The 19051-nt window shown below is 52.1% G+C and overlaps 1 protein-coding gene across 3 annotated transcripts in view; it reads right to left on the bottom strand.

Annotated features, from left to right (window-relative positions):
* Nucleotides 1-7517, bottom strand: part of Selplg (selectin P ligand) — a 9130-nt gene extending 1613 nt beyond the window's left edge. Inside the window, exons 1-2 of one of the 3 annotated variants that reach the window (XM_023721019.1) lie at nt 7388-7517; nt 1-490 (exon numbers count right to left, since the gene is read on the bottom strand). In XM_023721019.1, coding sequence (XP_023576787.1) covers nt 1-485 — 485 coding nt within the window. In that variant the 5' untranslated portion in view covers nt 486-490; nt 7388-7517. The remainder of the gene's footprint in view (nt 491-7387) is intronic. The other 2 variants (XM_023721020.1, XM_023721022.1) reach the window with 2 other exon arrangements.
* Nucleotides 7518-19051: the final 11534 nt, after the last annotated feature.

The following is a 19051-nucleotide window of genomic DNA, read 5'->3' as shown; positions in this document are numbered from 1 at the left end:
GCAGGCTCTGAGGTCTCTGCCTCCGTGGGTGCAGGCTCTGAGGTCTCTGCTTCTGTGGGCACAGGCTGTGTGGTCTCTGCCTCCGTGGCTGCTGGTTGCATGGAGAGGGCCCCCTTTTTGAATGGTGCCTCTGTGCTAGAGACAGTTACAGAGCTCCTTGGTGAGGCCAGATCCTCTGTGACCAGACTCTGCTGTGTGACCGGCTCTATGCGGGCCGCCACTGTGGGCGGCTCAGGACTCCCAGGCTGCACAGAACCTGCCCGCTGATGGCCCCCCATAGTCATAACCCCGGAGACTACAGAGACTACTGTGAATGTTTCAGGAGGTTCTGTTTGGTATTCTTCATACTCCTCATCATAGTCATCCTCCATGGTCACTTGTCTCCGTCCCCGGGTGAGTGTGAGGTGCTTAGCTGCACTCTCCCTGGCAGAGGTTGGGCCTGCTGGCACCATTAGCAGCAGCAGGAGGAGGAGTAGCCAAGGCATGGTACCTGGGGAGACACAGACAGAGGGAGATCAGGCCCACCGAGCTCCAAGCCCGTGGCCCTGCTCTGTTCTGGGGCAGCACTGTGGCTTTGGAGACGGCAGCACATGGCTGGGGTGGCGGGGAGCCAGCTATGGTCATCGCTGCTGCCATCATCAATCAACACGAAGACAGCACTGGTGGCTTCAGCTTCCTCCAAAGGATTCATAGAAACTTCGCACCTCCTTCCCGTTTTTGGCTAAAACCGTTTATTTTTGGACAAACAGGCAAAGCAGACAGCTGCGCTTATCAGAAGAAGGTATTTATTAACTCTGTGCTTTGTGGCTGGGCTTGGGGGTCAGACAGCAGAATTAAGAAAAACAAGGAGCTTTCTTAAAGGTTCATCACAGGGAAGGTCATCCCCACGTGCCCAGGTGCTGGGCAGAGCACAGGACTAAATGGGCGCTATGGAGATAGAGTCCTCGCTCTGTCTCCGACAAGCTATGTGACCTTGGGACAGTCTGCTGCCTCTCTGAGCTTCAGATTACCTGTCTGTGAAGTAGGGGTAAGACACGTCACAGGGCTATTGAGCAGAGGCAATAAGGGGGTGATGGGAGCAACGGTTCCAGAAGGATGGGAGTGCTTGTTATGGCTTAAATCGAAACAGTCCCCCAAGTCCCATGTTCAGAAGCGGGTTCCTGGAGGCGACTGGGCCACAAGGACTATGAGTACTCTGACTTCCCCAGGCGTGGATCTACCCATCACTGGATGGCACCTTTGGGAGGTGGTGCAGGCTCGGGACTGGTGCCTTGCCCTCTCTGTGCTTCCTGGCCGCCAACCTTCCGTCACATCGCGTCACAGCTGAGCAGCACTGGTGCACACACACACAGTCTGCAAGGTGGCTGAGCTCCTACTTGGGGACAGAGTATGTGGCCCAACCCCGTGTCCTCACTGCACAAGCGCTCAGCCCGCAGCCCCACCCAGCCACAGGGTTCCTGGCAGCGCAGGCTCAGCCACTTCCCGTACAGCAAGGGGTGGGGGTGGGAGGCAAAAATCGTAGAGACCTGCCCTTGGGCTCCTGGGGTGCAGTGGGGCACTTTGCGGGGTTGGTCCTACCTTCTACAGGCCAGCAGCAGCAAGGGACTGGGGACTGCCCGCCACCTGCGCAAGGAGAGAGTACAGACCTGAACTCTGCAGCCCTCCAAGCCATGTTCTGTCATGTGCTCCTGAGCAGGCTGCTCCATCTGCTCAGAGCCTCAGTTTTCTCATCTGTAAAATGGGGGGTATTGCTGCAAAGCATGGGTGTGAGACTCAACCGAGCCACCACACAGGAGGCGCCTGGCTCTGGCTCCGGCAGAGCTGGTTTACCTGGGTGCCTCTTTGGAGCTGCAGGTGGAGGACACAGCAAAGGGAAGATGCCCAGAGATGCTTCGGGCTTACCCCCACCGTGGATGATCAGGGAAGCCACAGGGGCCTGCGAGAGCATAAACTGCGGCACCTGGAGATCCCAAATCTCCCACCTGGATCTGTCTAGGGACACCACCTTCCCAGATGTTTCCAGCGTCCTTACTGCAAGTCCCTCGTCCCCGGGAAAGCCATCAGCCTCAGACCCACAGGAACACTGTACCCCTCCCCCGCTACCTAGCCCCCGCTGTCGCTGGGCTTCGAGTGGGTCCACACAGCAAAGCTGGCAGAAGTACAGCGAGGATGCCTGCGGCCAGGAGGGAAGAGCAGGACTTTGAGAGCCGCCAGAGTCAAGGTGCTGCGCTGCAGCAGGGGATTCACACACCCCGCCGCCTGCAGCGGGGGGCGGAGCCCTGGCCTTGGGGGCCCCCAAGAGATCGGGAAACTGAGGCTCACGGGATTGCATCACTTCCGGGTCCGCCCACCTCTCTCCCTGCCTGGCTCAGAGCCAGTGAGGACCTGCGTCCTGGTTATCTTGAGGCGGGCTCATGAGGAGGGCAGAGCCAGGCCGTTTCCTGTCTCTCACCCGAAAATCAGTTGCTTCTGTCCAGCCCACACCCAAGCTGCAGAGAGGAAGGTGGCTGGAACCCAGGCCACACCCAGCTCTGGACACCTTGGCCTGCAGCCAGCAGCCCCGGCCTCTCAAAGAATAAAGCCCGCCGCATTATAATAGCTAAATCTTGGAAACAGCTCAGAGGCCCATTAACCAACGAATGGATAAAGATGGTGGAGTACTACTGTACCATCAAGAAGGATATGCTCATGACATTTCTAGCTAAATAGATGCACCTGAAGGCTGTGCTCTTAGGTGAAATAAATCGGTCACGTGTTCCTGTATCATATGGTTTCTCTGGAGAAACTGAAAGTGTCAATAAGGATGAAAATGTCTCATAAATATTAGGATGTGGGAAGAAACGAAGGGGTGGGGGAAAGGAAGGAAAGGACAAGAAAAAAGGAACAGAAGGAAAAAATAAAAACTACGCTTTTGTAACTAAGGAGCGGTTGAGAAAGGAATGGGGGGGAAAGCAGTGTATCTCATGTACTGCGGAGGACCACCTGAGCAGCTCTCCTTGAAAGAAGAGCGACTGTCTCCATTTTGACTGAGCCTGGCCCTATTTCCTATGTACAGAGCTGGCTGGGACTTCTGTTTGTCAGCTGGCCTTGGGTACACGTAGGCCACCCACCTAGCTCAGCTCACAAGCATCACCTACCTCCCACAATTCTCAGTCCATCCTCCTCAAGCCACTCCCCCACTGAACAAAAACCGGGTGAGACCCTGGGTGGCTCTCTTGGTTCCGGAAAGCCATCTTCATGGACTTAGAGCCCCTTGACTCCCCGATGATTGCAAATATAATTTAGTGTCTTTATTTTCGCCGTGGGTTGCGTTGTAAGTGGTAGATTGGAATCAACTTGATGGGATTCCAATAACGTAACTTTGGGATTACAAATATTGGCTTCTTGGACTGAGATGAGGTCCAGGAAGTGTCTCCTACAATGTACAGGTACAAATTCCGCATGCCGAATAATATCACTGTGCATATCTAAGATGCACCAATATAATAAGAATTATAAATAAAGCCCGTATGCACCAATATAATAAGAATTATAAATAAAGCCCGTATCTGTAATCTCAGTACTCTTGGAGGCTGAAGCAGGAAGATTTGTTAATTTGAACTCAGCCTGTGCAATTTAGCAACCTAGTGAGATCCTGTCTCAAAAAAGGAAATTTGGGGGGCTGGCAAGATAGCTCAGCGGTCTAAGCGCCTGCTTGGCTCAGGGACCCAGGTTCATTCTCCAGGGCCGTGCGGGCCACTGAGACCAGGCATGGTGTGCACGCCTGTAGTCCCAGAGGCTAGGGAGGCTGAAAACAGGAGGATCACTACAATTTTGAGCTGCATAGTGAGACCTTGTGCCAAATACATTAAAAAAAAATTAAAAGAGAAGAAAAACAATTTTAAAGGGTTGTAGATGTGGGGGCCAGGGATGTAGCTCAGCAGCACAGCGCCTGCCTGGCAAGCACCAGGTCATAAGTTTGATTTCTGATCCTCTCCCTGCCAAAAAAAAAGGTTGTGGACATAGCTCAGGGTAAAGACCCTAGCTTCAATCCTCAGAATCACAATAAAGAAACAAATATATAAGTAAATAAATAAACCTTTAGGGCCAGGCATGGTAAAACCCAATTACCTGGGAGGCTGAGGCAGGAGGATTGCAAGCTCCAGACTACTCTAGTGTGGGCAACTGAGGAGAATTTGTCTCAACATAAAGAACAAAAGGAATGACGCCCCTGGGACCCAAAGCCCAGCATGCAAAGTTTTAGAACCTTAGAACCCAAAGGCCTGCGGTTCTCAGGGTTTGGGTTAAAGGAAAGCACAGACCCATCAGGTAGGACAGAGGTAGCCTCTGAGCGACTCTGCAGGTCTGACTGGGGGTCTCCTTCAAACCACTTCTGTTCCAGCCCTGCCCCTGAGGAGCTGTATGGCCTGGGGCAACTCTGAGACCTTAGGGAGCACAACCCGAACGCACATGCTGCTGATTGGCGGTGCGGCTGCGCCCCAGCCTTAGAGCAACGTGAAAATATCCTGCAGCAAAGATGCCCGGACATGCTGGGCAGCGGGGCGGCCTGGCGCAGCGTGCCTACGCGGGATGCGGCAGGGAGCCTACGTTATCATACAGTTGCCGCCTGGAGAAAGACCCGAACTTCAGAGTAAGGCTTCTGCTGCAGAGAAAATTCCAATCTAACCGCCGCTAAGTGGGGAGCAGACCGTAGCTGGGCGCTCTGGTGGGGTCGGCAGGGTGGGTAGGGTGGGTGGGGTGGGTGGGGTGGGTAGACACTTTAGCACACAACAAGCACCCAGTGAATGCCAGCTGCTGCCCTCACTCTGCATTTAGGGCCAGGGACTCTGTCCCCTAGGAGGGGCTGTGACACAGCTGACCTTGTGGGGCACCTCAAGTGCAGCCCACCGCCCCTGCCTCCTCCTGCTTGGGATCCACACCTACTGAGTGCAGACAGCCTGCCGGGCCCAGCTCTGTGTCCTGTACATGAGGTGTTCACCCCTCAAAGGGCTGGGAACCGTTACTAACACCATGCAAAGCGGGGAGGGGCACTGAGGCCCACTTGGACTCTAGCTACACGGCCAGGAAGACAGGAAGCAGAGGTTGGATCCCACAGTCTCCTTGCAGAGGTCACCCCAGCTGCAGCCCCTCTGCTGCTGTAAAGAAGGCTGCGTCCACTTCAGAGCCAGTACTCCCTCCTCCTAGAAGTGTCCAGGACTGCCTCCCGCCCAGTTCGCATCTCCCCTCCCTCCTTGGGCTGGGATTGAACCCCAGGTCTTACACCAAGTGCTCTATCACTGAGCTATGCCCCACCCTTTTTACTTTATTTTGAGATAGGGTCTCGCTAAGTTGCCCAGACTGGACTCATACCTGTGATCCTCCTGCCTCAGCTTCCTGAGTAGCTAAAATTACAGGCTGGTGCCACCACAACTGGCTCCCTTCCATTGTTTAAACCTTTTCTACTATTTGCTTTCTAGAACTCCATTCCCATGCCAAGAGGACAACACACGCTGTCTTACTGACTGTGCCACATGCCCAAGACTCAGTGGACAGAAGGACACATGTGGGCACTTCCGCGCATGCACCTCCAGTGTCACTTGTCCCAGTTGTGCACAGATTTCTGTGGCTTTCTGTCCTATGCCATCCCCGCCAGATTTCAGGCATTTGGAAGACAGAAACTCAGTGGGGCCCCCGCAGCAACAGGCCTGGCTTTGCCTGGATTCACCGAGTGCCTGGCCAGCCAGGGCAGCCTGCTGGGCGACTCGGTACCTCCGTCTCCAGACTTTCCTGCCATGTTTGTCAACTGACACTGAACCCCCATCATCAGCCCCCACCCTCTCAAAGTGCCTCTGTAGACACATTTCCTAATTCCCACCCAGACCTGGGCCGTTCAAGCTCCACGGAATGCTCTGGAACTGTGTTCCATCACTGTGGGGCCCTTCGAGAGGCCACAGACAGGGAGTGCTTTGAATTCAGATGTGAGGTATTGTGCACAAATGAACATGGGAACTCTGCCCGCTTACATTTTAAGAGGGGACAGCTTTCTGAAGACACTGGTGTAGACATTCAGATGGACAAGCATGTACGTGCACACACCACACACACACACACACACACACACACACACACACACACACACACACCAGCCATCCCATCTGCCTGCTGAGCCCTCTGCTGCCTTCCAGCTCCAGCCCAGCATAGGGAGCCAAGAGCCAGGCCCAGACACTATGGTCACAAGTGCCCTGCAGCCAGAGGTCAGCTCCAAGCTCTCCATCTCCTACAGGTGGCCTCCCTGTCCCAAGTGGAGAGCTGCTCCTGTCCTCCAGGCCTCAGTTATCTCACCTGCAGAAAGGGGCCTGCCCATTACCATGGGGCTGAGCCCTCTCCCAGCCCCCAGGGGGCCCTGCTCTGCCTGGCCCTCCAGCTGTCAGGGCTTCCCCTCTCCCAGCTGCTGGGGGACATCCCCATCCCCAGTGCAGGGTGTGGCTCTGGGCAGCCCCAGGGAGACACCTCCTGAGCTCACTGCCAGGCCCAGCCCTGGGGGGGCTCCAAGTCAGGGATGGGTAAAGAAGGAGGAGAGAGGTCAGGGAGAGAGAGAATTCGAGGTACAAGAGCCTGAGCTTTGTGGCGCAAGTGTGTGCATGCGTGTGTGTGTGTGTGTGTGTGTGTGTGTGCATGAGAGTATATATTGTGTGTGCATATGAGTGCATGTGAGTGTGTGTGTCTGTGTGTGTGTTTCCCAGGGCCCACAGAGGGGAAAGCAGCTTTAGCCTTTATCATTCTCGTTTACTGCCCCAAAGTAGCCCAAATATAAATTAACAAGAGTGTCCTAAAGCTTATTTTTACCATATTCTCTCTTGCTAACTACAGTATCATAATTCTAATACCTTACTGAGTGGCCGTGGACACGCGCCACTTCCTCGGTCTCACGGAAGTGTGGGGGAATGCCGTTTCCACGGCTGTGGAACCTGCAGCTTCAGGACAGGCCCAAGTGGCTCCTCGTCTCGGGCCCCTCCAGACTAAATCTCAGTTCTGTCCCTAAGCAACTCTCGTCACCTCTCTGGGGTTCAGTTTCCCACCCAAGAGATGGAGGGGTGGGGTGGTAGCCAAGGAAAAGCCCTGGCCTCCTCCAACCTCCCGCAGTTCCCATTTGGAATGCCCCATCCCGGCAGCTGCAGGGAAGCCAGCGGAGAGGGCAGACTGAGGGATCAGGAACCGGAAGAGGCCTGATAAAGCCACAGACTCCAGGAAGACCATGGATTTTGGTCCACTCATGGAAGGGGCTGCTGCTCAGGCGGTGCCCGGAGGTCCTGCCCTGGGCCCCCAGCAGCTGGTAGGCAGGTCCCCTGGTCCCCTGGTCCCTTAGGTCCCTAGCCACTCCCCGTGGTATTTGCAAAGCAGCACTTACCGTGCTCAGCAGAGCATGGGACAGCTGCCTCCCGGCCTAGCAGAGACTTCTTTGCTTTGGTGACAAGGCCCCAGCCCACTCTGCCTGGCACTGTGTGGCACCCCCTGCCGTGTCTCAGAACCTGCCAACCCCCAACGGCACTGTGTGGAAGAAGGAAGCGAGAATGTGGTTACTCAGCCTGGGCCACGTGACGGCTCAAACTCCCTTGTTTGTGACAGCTTGGGTGATGGTGTTGATCAAGACTGGGTGACAGTGTGATAGGGACCTGTGGGGTGATTCTTCTTTAATCATGAAAACACCAAAAACCATATGGAAACCTTCTGGGGAGGAACCCTGGTTAGGGTGGATCCACCCAGAAGGCCAGGCCATAAACCCTCCGAGTATGACCTCGGGGCAGCAGGGGACCCGCCCTGGAAGGCAGTGAAAAGAGAAACAGAGGCTGGCCCTCCCATCTCAACCATGACAAGGCAAGGACAGGGGCCCGATTGGAAGACACAACATAGACTTGCAGGGCTTTGCAAATCCAGTGTCTTTGCTTTTTGGGGTTCAACCAGAGGTCCTTTAAACAGCAATCAGAGCCTCCCTGGGGAGATGGATTACAAATCCCACAGGGCAAGACCTGCTTGCTCATCGGTTCATTTGTGGCAATGGGGATAGAACCCAGGGAGGGCCTTGTGTATGGTAGGCAAACGCAGCACTGCCGAGCTACATCCCCAGCTTTATTTAGATATGAAACAGTCTCGCTGTGTGGCTCAGGCTGGCCTTGAACTCAAAACCATCTTTTAGTCTCAGCTTCCCAAGAGCTGAAACTGCAGGCTTACAGCCCACCAGGTCTCTTTAGGTTTTATCTTGGGTTAGGGTCTCTCTGTGTTGCCCAGGTTTGCTTTGAACTTGTGATCCTCCAGCCTCAGCCTCCCAAGTAGTGGGGTTTGCAGGCCTGGGGCCACATGTTTGGCCGGGACCTGTTTACCTTGTTTCTCCTTCTTCACTGGTTCACCCAGTCAGCTCTGATGCCCAGTCTGGGTACACTGATAGCACAAAGCCAACAGCTCTGGGGGCTTTTTATTTGTTGGGTTTTGTTTTTGAGACAGGGTCTCACTATGTAGCTCACGGTGGCCTTGAACTCACTAGGTAGCCCAGGCTGGCCTCGGAATTTGCAGTGACCCTCCTGCCTCGGCCTCTCGCAATGCTGGAATTATTGCACCACCTAAACTAGCTGGGCTCTTGCCCTCCTGTGGCTGTTCCTCAACTGGGGAGGACAGTGAGTAAACAAGTAGACAGAGTGTTGTGACACAGTGCAGTAGATGTCACCCTGGGGTGAACAGGTGGGAGGGGCAACATCTGGAGAATCTTCCCAGGAGAAATGAACTTGTGGTGACAATGATGGTTGGCTGGCTGCACGGCCCAGGCAGAGCACAGCAATGGGGAGCATGGTGGGGTCACCTTAGGTCAGCCCCGTGGCTTTGCACCAGACGTGGGCTTAGGGCCACAGAGAAGGCCAGGCCTCGCCTCCCGCACATTGTTTTCCAAGGTGGTGGGCAGGGCAGAATTTTAACCTCATGAAGAAGCTACAGAAAAGGATACAACCCAGACGGGGAAACTGAGGCCCCACGTGGGGAAGTCACAGCCTGAAAGCCCAGGCTTCTCCTCCTTTCACAGGTTTCGAAGAAGCCAGGACCAGAGCCCTGTGGGAGCCAAAGCCTATGCATGGGTGAGTGAAGGCAAGGCCGCCTGGTCTGCCACCCAGCTTGGCAGTGTCTGGCGACACACCGCCCTTCTGTGAAATTCAAGGTTCCGTTTCAACGCATCAAGCAGTGGTAGGCCGTGGCAGCAGGCACTGGTGTGCAGGTGTCACTGGTGTTCTCTTTCACCCCGCATGCAGGGTTCAGTGGCCACGGGACCTGCACAACCTCAGGACGCACACACTTCACATCCCCTGCACCTCGAGTCTGTGCTAGCACGTAGGAGCTATACCATAAGGCTCAGGGCCCACAGTGGGAGAAACTCTGGATGTGAGCCCCAGCGGCAGTAGGCAGGTCCGCGGTGGGTGATACTGGTGACAGCTCCAGGCTCTGTGTGAGAGGAAGGGACTCCCAGGGTGTGTGCAGGCCTTGATCAGCCAGCCTTGCTTCAGAGAGGAGCAAACAATTCTCAGAAGATTCTGGTTCCTGCTGTCTGTGTGACGACCGTGAAACCACATCTTGCTGTCCCCTGCACCCATGGGACTCGAGCACGTGAGTGCTTTCCAGGAATGGAGTGCAGAGATGTGCCCCCAGGGCCTTCAAAGACCAGAGCAGCGGTATCAAACCCAGGAGAACTATCGGGGAGAAAATCTAGAAGGCCCAGGCTTTGGAAATCTCTGTTTCCAGGGAATCAGTTGGAGCCATTGAAGGCATATTTATGTTTGTTAAAGTGAATTAAAGCCCAGGGTGGTAGTGCATGTCTTCAATCCTAGCACTCCGGGAGGCTGAGGCAGGAGGACTGTAAATTCAAAGCCAGCCTGAGCAATTTAGCAAGAACTGGTTTCAAAATGTAGAATTTTTTTTTTTCCAGTACCAGGGATTGAACTCTGGACCTTGCACTTGCCAGGCAGGCACTTATTCTACTGTGCTAGCTCCCCAGCATGCCCCCCTCCCCAATTTTTTTTAATAGGTCTGGGAATGTAGCTCAGTGGAAAGGCCTTGGATTCAATCGCCAAAGGAAGCCCCCACCACAAAAAAAAAAAAAAAAAAAAAAAAAAAGATTAAAGTAAATTAAACTGGAGACTAGGACTGAATCACTCCTGAGCAAGCAAAAACCAGTTAGGTGTCACAGGAGTCCTAAGCCAGGACTGATTTGCAGATCTAAGTGAAATCAAAGCTGTTTCTTACGAATGGTGAGACCAAAGGAAGGAAGAACTTACACTCAACCAACCAAGAGTAGCCAACAAACATAATCAGACAACTAGCAAGTTTCCAGTGATAGAGACTGGATAAGGCAAAGATTCCTCCCCTCGTGAGCTCTATGGCAGCTCTACGGCGGCCTACATAGGTCAAAAGCCACCTACCGAGGCCTAGGCAGGCCAAAAGCCTTCTGAATATCATTAGGTGGACAACACAGGTCAGGGGGGCACAAGAACTGGGCACTTGCTTTAAGCTTGCTATATCTGGAGGGGAACCATTCTGTCTCCTTAAGCTTACCTTGTCTAGAAAACAAAGCTTTGATTTTCTAGTGCAAAACAACCTAAGAAATCTGTAAAGAATTTGAGAGTCAATTGGGCTGCAGACACGATAAAGCCCAGGGCTGGGGAGATGGCTCAGTAGAATAAGCGCTTCCCTTGCAAGCGCAAGGGCCTGAGTTCAATCCCTGGTTCCACCTAAAAAAATAAGTAAATAAATAAAATAAAGGCCGATTTCCTCATGTGACTGCAAATCACATTCTGTAAAATGTAAGAGCAAAAGCTACAGATCTTGGTGTTGCCCACACCTAGTATTAAGAAATGAAGGCCTCCCTTGCTCTAAACAAGAGGAACTCTCTGCTCACACAGGGCTCCACGGCCCCTGTTGCTTTTCGAATACAGACTGAAACCCCAAGATGGCTTTTCCTCTGCAGCCTCCACTCTCTTGTTCTCTGCTCTGTTCCTTTTAGCTCTTCCTCGATTCTCTGCCGTAGGACCTTTGCACACATGGCTCCTTCCACCTGGAGCACCTTTTTTTATTTTTTATTTTTGGCAGTACCAGGGATCGAACTCAGGACCTTGCACTTGCCAGGCGGGTGCTTACACCACTGAGCTATATCCCCGGCCCCTCTGGAGCACTTTTCACTGGTCGCCCTCTTAATATCTGCCACTCTCTCCTCAGACCCAGTTCGTGTGCCACCTCCCTAAGGCTTCCCTGACCAGCCTGGGCTGCCCTGCCTCTGCCCCATGATATCAGAGCACAGTGTCCCTCTCCTATCTCCAGGGATGCTCCAAAAGAGGGCTGTGTCTGTTCTGTTCCCTCTGCCTCTCCTGGGCCGAGTGCAGCACCTGGCACAGCAGAGTAACTGTAGTCACCACATTCCAGGCGCTGCCCCAGGCTCCTAACTTATTTAAGCATCATAACTGCCCTGGGAGAGAGGTACTATTGGTATTCCATTTTGTTTACTTAGTGGCCCTGAGGACTGAACCCAGGGCCATCATATTTAGCCACCCCCCACCAGGTCTTTTTATATTTTTACCTTTTTTTTTTTTAACAATAGTAAAGTTTTACGTTTACTAAAGGTAGGAAAGAAACAGACTCTGCAGAGTTTGGACCAAGTAAAAGAAACAAATGCCTTCTATAAGAGTGAGCTACTAAAAGGGAACACAGCCAACATTTTTACTTTTGAGACAAGGTATAAGTTGCTTCCGCCTCCCAGAGTCCTGGGGTTACAGGAATGCACCACCATGGCCGGCTTGGTATGCCCATTTTGGAGACAGTAAAAACAAGGTCCAAAGAAGTCTGGCAGTGTGCTTGGATCATTGTAGCTAGTAAGTGGCAAAGGCAGGGTTTGAACCCAGGGTATCAATAACAGCACCCAGCTCCTCCTTGCTGGCCTTGCCTGGTGCGATCAGCCTGAGGAGACTCAGGACTCTGCCCTTCATGCTGTGGAGCGGGAATCGTGAGCCACAAAGCCAGTGGGCAGTAAGCTCCTCTCCACTCTGCAGCCCAGTCTAGGGCCGGCCTGGGGCCTGGCTCCTGGTGTTAGCTAAAGCCAGGTGACTGGACGGCCCCTTAGGAAACCGAAAATCAAGCTCACAGGGCCCCATCCAGGAGTGCCACTGCTGGGCATCCTGGACACCTAAGATCTGACGCACAGACAACCTACAGCCATGAGACTCAGACTCCCCTTGGTGGTGTCCACACTAACCCAGGTGTCCTCATTTCAGATGGTGGGGAAAATGTTTGCGGCTCCTGGTGGGTGCAAGTCCCTGCAGGCACCACTGCGATCTACACAGCGAGGTTTGCATGGTGACCCATTTGACTGCATCTTGTTTCTGTTGTTTTAGGCTGGGGGTGGGGTGGGGCACTGTTCAGCAGGGAACCTGGTAAGCCAGGTGCAGAGGGCGCACCCTTTTCGTCCCAGCTAACCGGGTGGCTGAGGCAGAAGGACCCCCGCACTGGAGGCCAGTCTGGGTAACTTAACGAGAAGCAGTCTCAAAATAAAATTTTGCCTGTAAGGTGGCAGGCCCTGGGCTCAGGTGCCCCAAACCACACACACAGACACACAGACACACAGACACACAGACACACAGACACACACAGACACACACCCCTTAGTCATACCATAGAACAGAGAGAGGAGTATGGTGTGATTTAAGACAGCAAAGATTGTCTTCATGATTCCTGTCACCACATGCTGTGCTGGCTCCATCCCTCGTGCCCTGAGCCACCACAGAGACTTGCCAACTCTCACCGAGTCTGACCACAGAGACTTTTACACCAATAGAAGTCTTTTATTCCAAAGATATATATATATATATATATATATATATATATATATAATCTTCAATCTAGAGTGTACCAGGTCTACATCGGTAAACTATACATCCAGTTGTTAAGGAAAATTAAAAAAAATTAAACAGGAATCCTGGAAATATGTGGGTAGGCAAAGACACTCTGACAGGCCAGGTACAGCCTGAGATTTCTATAATCTATTTGCAATTTGAGGAACCCACCACTGCACCTTCCCCACAAGATTCCCACTTCTGTGACCCTGCAGTGGCGGCGGCTGCAAGGAAACAGAGTGATGCCCCTCCTCGGATCCCAGCTGCCTACCCCAGTGGTCACTGCACAGAGAGGCGCAGGTGGGTGTGACCCGGGCCACCAGCCTCCAGGGCGTGGAGGCTAAGGAGAGTGTAGCCATGTGCAGCCTGCTTCCCCGCATGGGATTTCTTTAATTTGCCCACCATGAATGTGAAAGTCTCATTAAACACAGTAAGAACAGAGCTGTTCCTTCCTTTCCCTGAAGACCAGGTCTGCAGGGAGTGGGTGCGTCACATCACCTGCCCACTCACCACACGACCATCACTCCTACCCTGCGGCTTCACAGCTTTGTCCATTTGAATCATCAGAAGGGGAAGCAGCTACTTGTGGCAGGGGCTCAATTCCCCTCCTCAGATGGGAACAGAGCAGCACTTTCACACCCCTCCACCCCGTTCTGGCTGCCAGTGTGGGCAGCGGTAGGGGCTGGCTTCCGGCTGGAGGCAGCAGTGTAAAGCTACTCCTCCAAGGGAGGGGAATGGGGAGCCCATCCCAGCTCACAGGAAGTTTGGGCTCCAGAGGGGGGCTGCTGCCCAACCTGGGAGGCTGGAGGGCAGTGTAGGGCTGGGTTCAGAACTGAGATTGTCCCCAAGGATGGCAGTGGGCAGGACTGGGCCACCAAGAGCCACTGCTGAGCTCCCAGTCCCAAGGGCCAGTGGACCTCAGATCCCAGCTGGCTCACAGGCCTGATGGGCAGAGACCTTTGCAGCTGATGAAGGTGTCTTGGTGGCAGAAACTGCTCAAAGGGACGGAAAGAGCACTAGGAGTCCTGTGGTGTCTCACAGAGCCTCAGGTCAGAAATGCCGCTGGTTATCAGGTGTGGGCAAGGAGAGCTAAAGGGATCCAGAGGCCCTTTCCCCACAGCTGCAAAGCTGCATGCTCTGCCTCTGAGGTCCCTGACTTCTCCAGCGCCCCATATTGGAAAAAACAGAGCTGAGGCCGGCAGAGTAGGCCTTGAGAGGCTCAATGGCCCAGCCTGCAGCTGACCTGATCAGAGGGTGGTACTCTGGAGGCAAGATACAGCTGATCAGATAACTGCAATAGGTGCCCCCACCCCAGACCATCATTCTCTTTTCTATTTTTTTTTTTTTAGACAAGTTCTGGCTATGTAGCCCAGGCTGGCCTTGAACTTATGGTGGCCCTCCTGCCTCGGCCTCCCGAGTGCTGGTACTACAGGCGTGCACCACTGTGGCCAGCTTCAGCTGCTGCTCTGAAAGCCGACTGAAGGGAAGGTGGAAGGCTCGGTGAGGAAGTCACAATGGCTTGTTTTGTCGGTCCATGTGGTCGGGCAGTGGGTGCTCAGACATTGGTCAAACATCCTAAGTGTGGACTTTGTCCTCTAGGCAAAGGGAGAACCAGGGTCTCCTTCAGAGTCCTGGGCACTAAAATGTCATTCTGGAAGAAGAAAAAAGGGGAACAGGTGGCTGGAGGCACTGGAAAGAGCAATTCTAGTATTTAAGGCCACTCAGTGGCCTGGCTCCTGGGGAGGGGAGGTGCTAGACAGGTGGCCAGATGCCCATATGATTCTCCAGCGTCACGTTATGTGGCATCCTAAGCCACCATCTCTGAAAGAGACTGGTCAGGGAGATAACAACCCACTGATCACTTGGGGACTATATTAGCAGCCAGTCCCACACTGGCTTGGGGACTGGCCCGGAGTTAGCCCCGGAGTCCACTAACCCCAAGGAACTTTACCTCCTACAATGCTTCTCAGCACAGGAATGAGACTTTCCATTTCTCAGGCCTTATTGCCTTAGCTAAAGGGCTTGAACCTCAATTCTGATAGTGCATATGCAGCCCTCGGGTTCCTGGCCACCAGCCTGCATGCCTTTTCTGGCTGGACATTTCATCCACCCTATGTCCCCTGAGCCCCTTACACTCCACTGTCAAAGTATTTCACTAGGTCGATGCCCAGACAGACAAGACTTTGTGTGTTACCAGAGATTGAACTCAGGACCTTGCGCTTGCCAGGAAAGCGCTTATTCTACTGAGCCATCTCCCCGGCAAGACAAGACTGTTTAGCATGGAAGAGACTGGGAGGCAGGCAGTGAGGAGGGCAGGGCTGTCACGAAGGTAAGCCCTGGTGCTGGGAACTGAGGGACCAGGCGGAGGGGGTTGCGGGGGGAGGCTGGGTGTCTGGCAAGCAGTCCTGTCAGCACACTGGGCACACAGCCTCTCAACACTATAATCTGGTGCACCTCCTGGCCTGGATGTCTGTGACAGAGGAGGAGTGCTTTAGCTTATTTGAAGCCCCAACACACACAGCCCTGGGACCAGGTGTGTGCCAGCTTCCACGCTGAAATGCTGACCCCTGAGCTCTTGCAGCCCAGCTTTCTCCATAGCTGCAATCCCTTCCTGGCCTTGTCTGAACCCTTCTCAAAGTGCTCAGTTATTTTCCATTAGAAAAGCCCTGAGCCAGGGGTGGTGGTGCACACCTACAATTCCAGCACTTGAGAGGCTGGGACAGGTGCACTGTGGGAAGTCTGAGGTCAGCCTGGGTTACATAGTAAGTCCAAGGTCAGCCTGAACTGCAGATCAAGACCCTGTCTCAAAAAGACAACAACAAAAAAAGCCCCATGATGAAAGCAATCATTACGTACTACAAATGTGTACTAAATGGGGCCGGGGAGATGGCTTAGTGGAATAAGCGCTTCCTTGGCAAGCACAAGGACCTGAGTTCAATCCCCAGTTCCACCAAAAAAAAAAAAAAAAAAAAAATGTACTAAGATAAAAGCAGAATAAATGTTTGTAACTGAAGCCAGACCCACACACGTAGGAATACAGGAAGCGGCAAAACTTAGCTGGGTGTGGAGGCACATGACTGTAATCCTGGCACCTTGGGAATTTAAAGCAGGAAGATGACAAATTGGCACTTTAGCAAAAAATAAAGGGGGTGGAGATGAGCTCGGGGTGAAGGTCCTGGTTTCAATTCTCAGTATATACCTCACCCCTGCAGCCATGAAAAAAACTAAGCTCAACCTGTACATGGATTTCTTTTGCTATCAGACCCGCCTACTTACTTTTCTGAGCTTCATTCCTCGCCCGAACACCCTCCGTTTGTCTTGAGTTTTCTTACCTAATCTCATTTCCCCCAACACAGTTCAACCATGCTGAACTAGACGGGTCCAACAGCTTCTAAACCTCCTCTGCCTGGCAGCCATCTACCCAGGGGCTACCATGGCCTAATGCATCTTTGGATGTGCTGCAATTTGCAAGGAGGATACTCTCACGGCCCACCAAGACTAGTATCTCCTGGCAAACTCCTTCCACCCACAAGAGTGTGATCAACTGACTGTTTGCCAGTGATCAGTGTTCCCAGGGTGGGGGAGAGACTGCTGACTGTACATCAGCCGTCTGCAGTGGGGACATATTCAGCATACCAACCACCTTGGATTTAACACAACTACCTGTGCAGCCAGGGCGACGATCAGCCAGCAGTCAGCACAGCAACATATACCTGTGATCCCAGCTAATTGGGAAGCCAAGGCAGGAAAATCACTATGCTCAAGGCCACCATGGGCAATTTATTGAGATCCTGTCTTAAAGTAAAATGACAAAGTGCAAGGACTGGTAGCTTAGTGGTACAGGACTTGCCTAGCATGTGCAAGGTCCTGGTTTGATCGCCAGTATCAAGGGTGGGGGCAATACCACATGGTATTGATAGCATGTTAAAGATAGATTTGCCAGGGCCAGCGAGATAGCTTAGTGGACTAAGCACCTGCTTAAGCAAGTGCAGTGATCAAGGTTTGATCCTTGGCACTACATGCCATGCAGGCCCTGCCCCCGGGTGAGCTGAGCTAGCCATTGAGTCCAGGCATGGTGGTGCATGCCTGTAACCTCAGTGCTGGGGAGGCTGAGAACAGGAGGATCACTACGAGTCCAAGCTGCAGAGAGAGACCATGTACCAAATACATTAAAAAAAAAAAAAAAAAAAAAAAAGACTTGCCATTCTCTATGGACTTCACTTTTGCCATATTAGTCTTATGTAATTTAATTTCTATGTGAACATTATTTCTTTACCTTTAAACTTACTCCAATTACTTTAGGACTTAAATCTTCTTCCTAAATTCTAAACAGGGACTCATTTTCTTCCCCCTAAAATGTCCCATTTCCCTCCAAGCGCTTGCTCCATCAGAAATGCATATTGGCGTTGAGAGGATCTAAGACACCCTTTATTACATAATTCTCCACCAATCCATGCTTATTTTAATTATTAATTCATTGCTAATACATTAATTTTATGAATTCTTTCTGGAAATGAGAAATTTAGAAAAACCGGGTTTACCTATAACTTCCACCTACTGACTGCAGTAACATTATTCCTGGTATTTATTCTACACATAAGCACATGCCTTCAAAAAGACCTGTCAGGGGCCAGTGAGAGAGATCAGCAGGCTAAGCGCCTACTTTGGCAAGCACAGGAACCAGGGTTCAATTCTCAGTCCTGCAAGCCAGCACCAGCCAGAGTGTACTGAGCCAGCGACCAAGTCCAGGCACGGTGGTACACACCTGTAATCCCAGCACTGGGGAGGCTGAAAACATGGGGATCACTACGAGTCAGAGCTGCATAGTGCAACCCTGTACCAAATACATAAATGAAAACAACAACAACAACAAAAAAAAACCTGTCAGGAAGAGTCTGAGATGGTGAAGCTGCCTTGCAGATTCTTGACTAGAAATCCTGGTCTGTTCTTTCCAGTCTTACAAGGTCTGATGGCTGTCATGTTCCCACCTACCCATCTTTGAGCAGATCACCAACTAACATTACTGACTGTGAAGGGACTCTGTGGGGGTAGTGGGTGAGAATTATTTTCAAATTTCCACCAATGATTTATTCAAATTATTTTTAAAACATTCAAATCATTTTTAAATGCAAATTTTACATTGTTTTCTGATGATGACACAATTCACCATGGGGTGCCTGGAATATAATTGGCACTGGACATCCAATGCCCACAAGTAATACAAGGGTGCCTCAACCCACAAATGCTTTTCTTTGCAAACAGAAGCTTTCGGCAACATTTTTTGTTTGCAAGCTCTGCATCAGGCAGCAGACACAACTGCAGCCATCTCACCCACACAACACAAATGCAGCCATCTTTTCCAAAATCGTGGAACTAATTTTGTGAACCAAGATACCATTGTATTTCATGCTTCAACCCAGGTACCCATACTTTAAAAACAAAAGCTGGAATCATCTGGGGAGATAACTTAGCAGGCTTAAGTGCCTGCCTAGCAAGTACAAGGTCCTGAGTTTGAGTCCCAGCACCAAAAAAAAAAAAAAAGCTGGAATTGTATAGTGCACTGGGGATAGAACCCAGAGGTACTTTACCACTGAGCCAAAGCCCTCTGCTTTTTTTAAAAAATGTTTTTGTGGAACCAGGGATTGAACCCAGGCCCTTGACAAAGCCATCTCCCCAGCCCTTCCGCCCTAAATTTTGATACAGGGCTTGCTGAGCTGCCCAAGACTGGCTTTGAGCTTGAGATCCTTCTGCCTCGGCATCCTGAGTGCTGAGATCACAGGCATGCACCATCATGACCAACCTAAGTGACATTAACCTCACAGCATTCCCATGTGAATGTGACCGACTCCTCTCTGTAGGTCTAATTTTCACTCTTCTAATTCCTGAGTTTATCTTCTACTAGTTTCTTGGGACAAATTCCCAAAGGTGAACCTTGGGTGGTGACAACCTGCTCATGCTCCTCCTGGCTGAGGAGTGAAGGACTCAACCCCATCATGCAGCATCCTTTGGTGGGCAAGGGCTTCTGTATGGACCAAAGGGCACTGTCCAGCCTGGCCAACAAGCAAAGCCTGAGGGACAGGTGTGCTCCCAATGACTGTGTCCATGACCCAAGGACAATTCAGGAGTATTTTAATGTGCCAGCAGAAAAAGAAAGAGTA

Source organism: Octodon degus, unplaced genomic scaffold (genome assembly GCF_000260255.1).
Source record: "Octodon degus isolate 3935 unplaced genomic scaffold, OctDeg1.0 scaffold00079, whole genome shotgun sequence".
Taxonomy (NCBI): Eukaryota; Metazoa; Chordata; class Mammalia; order Rodentia; family Octodontidae; genus Octodon; species Octodon degus.
Note: the sequence above shows the minus strand (reverse complement) of the source record. Positions and strands in the feature narration are given on the sequence as shown.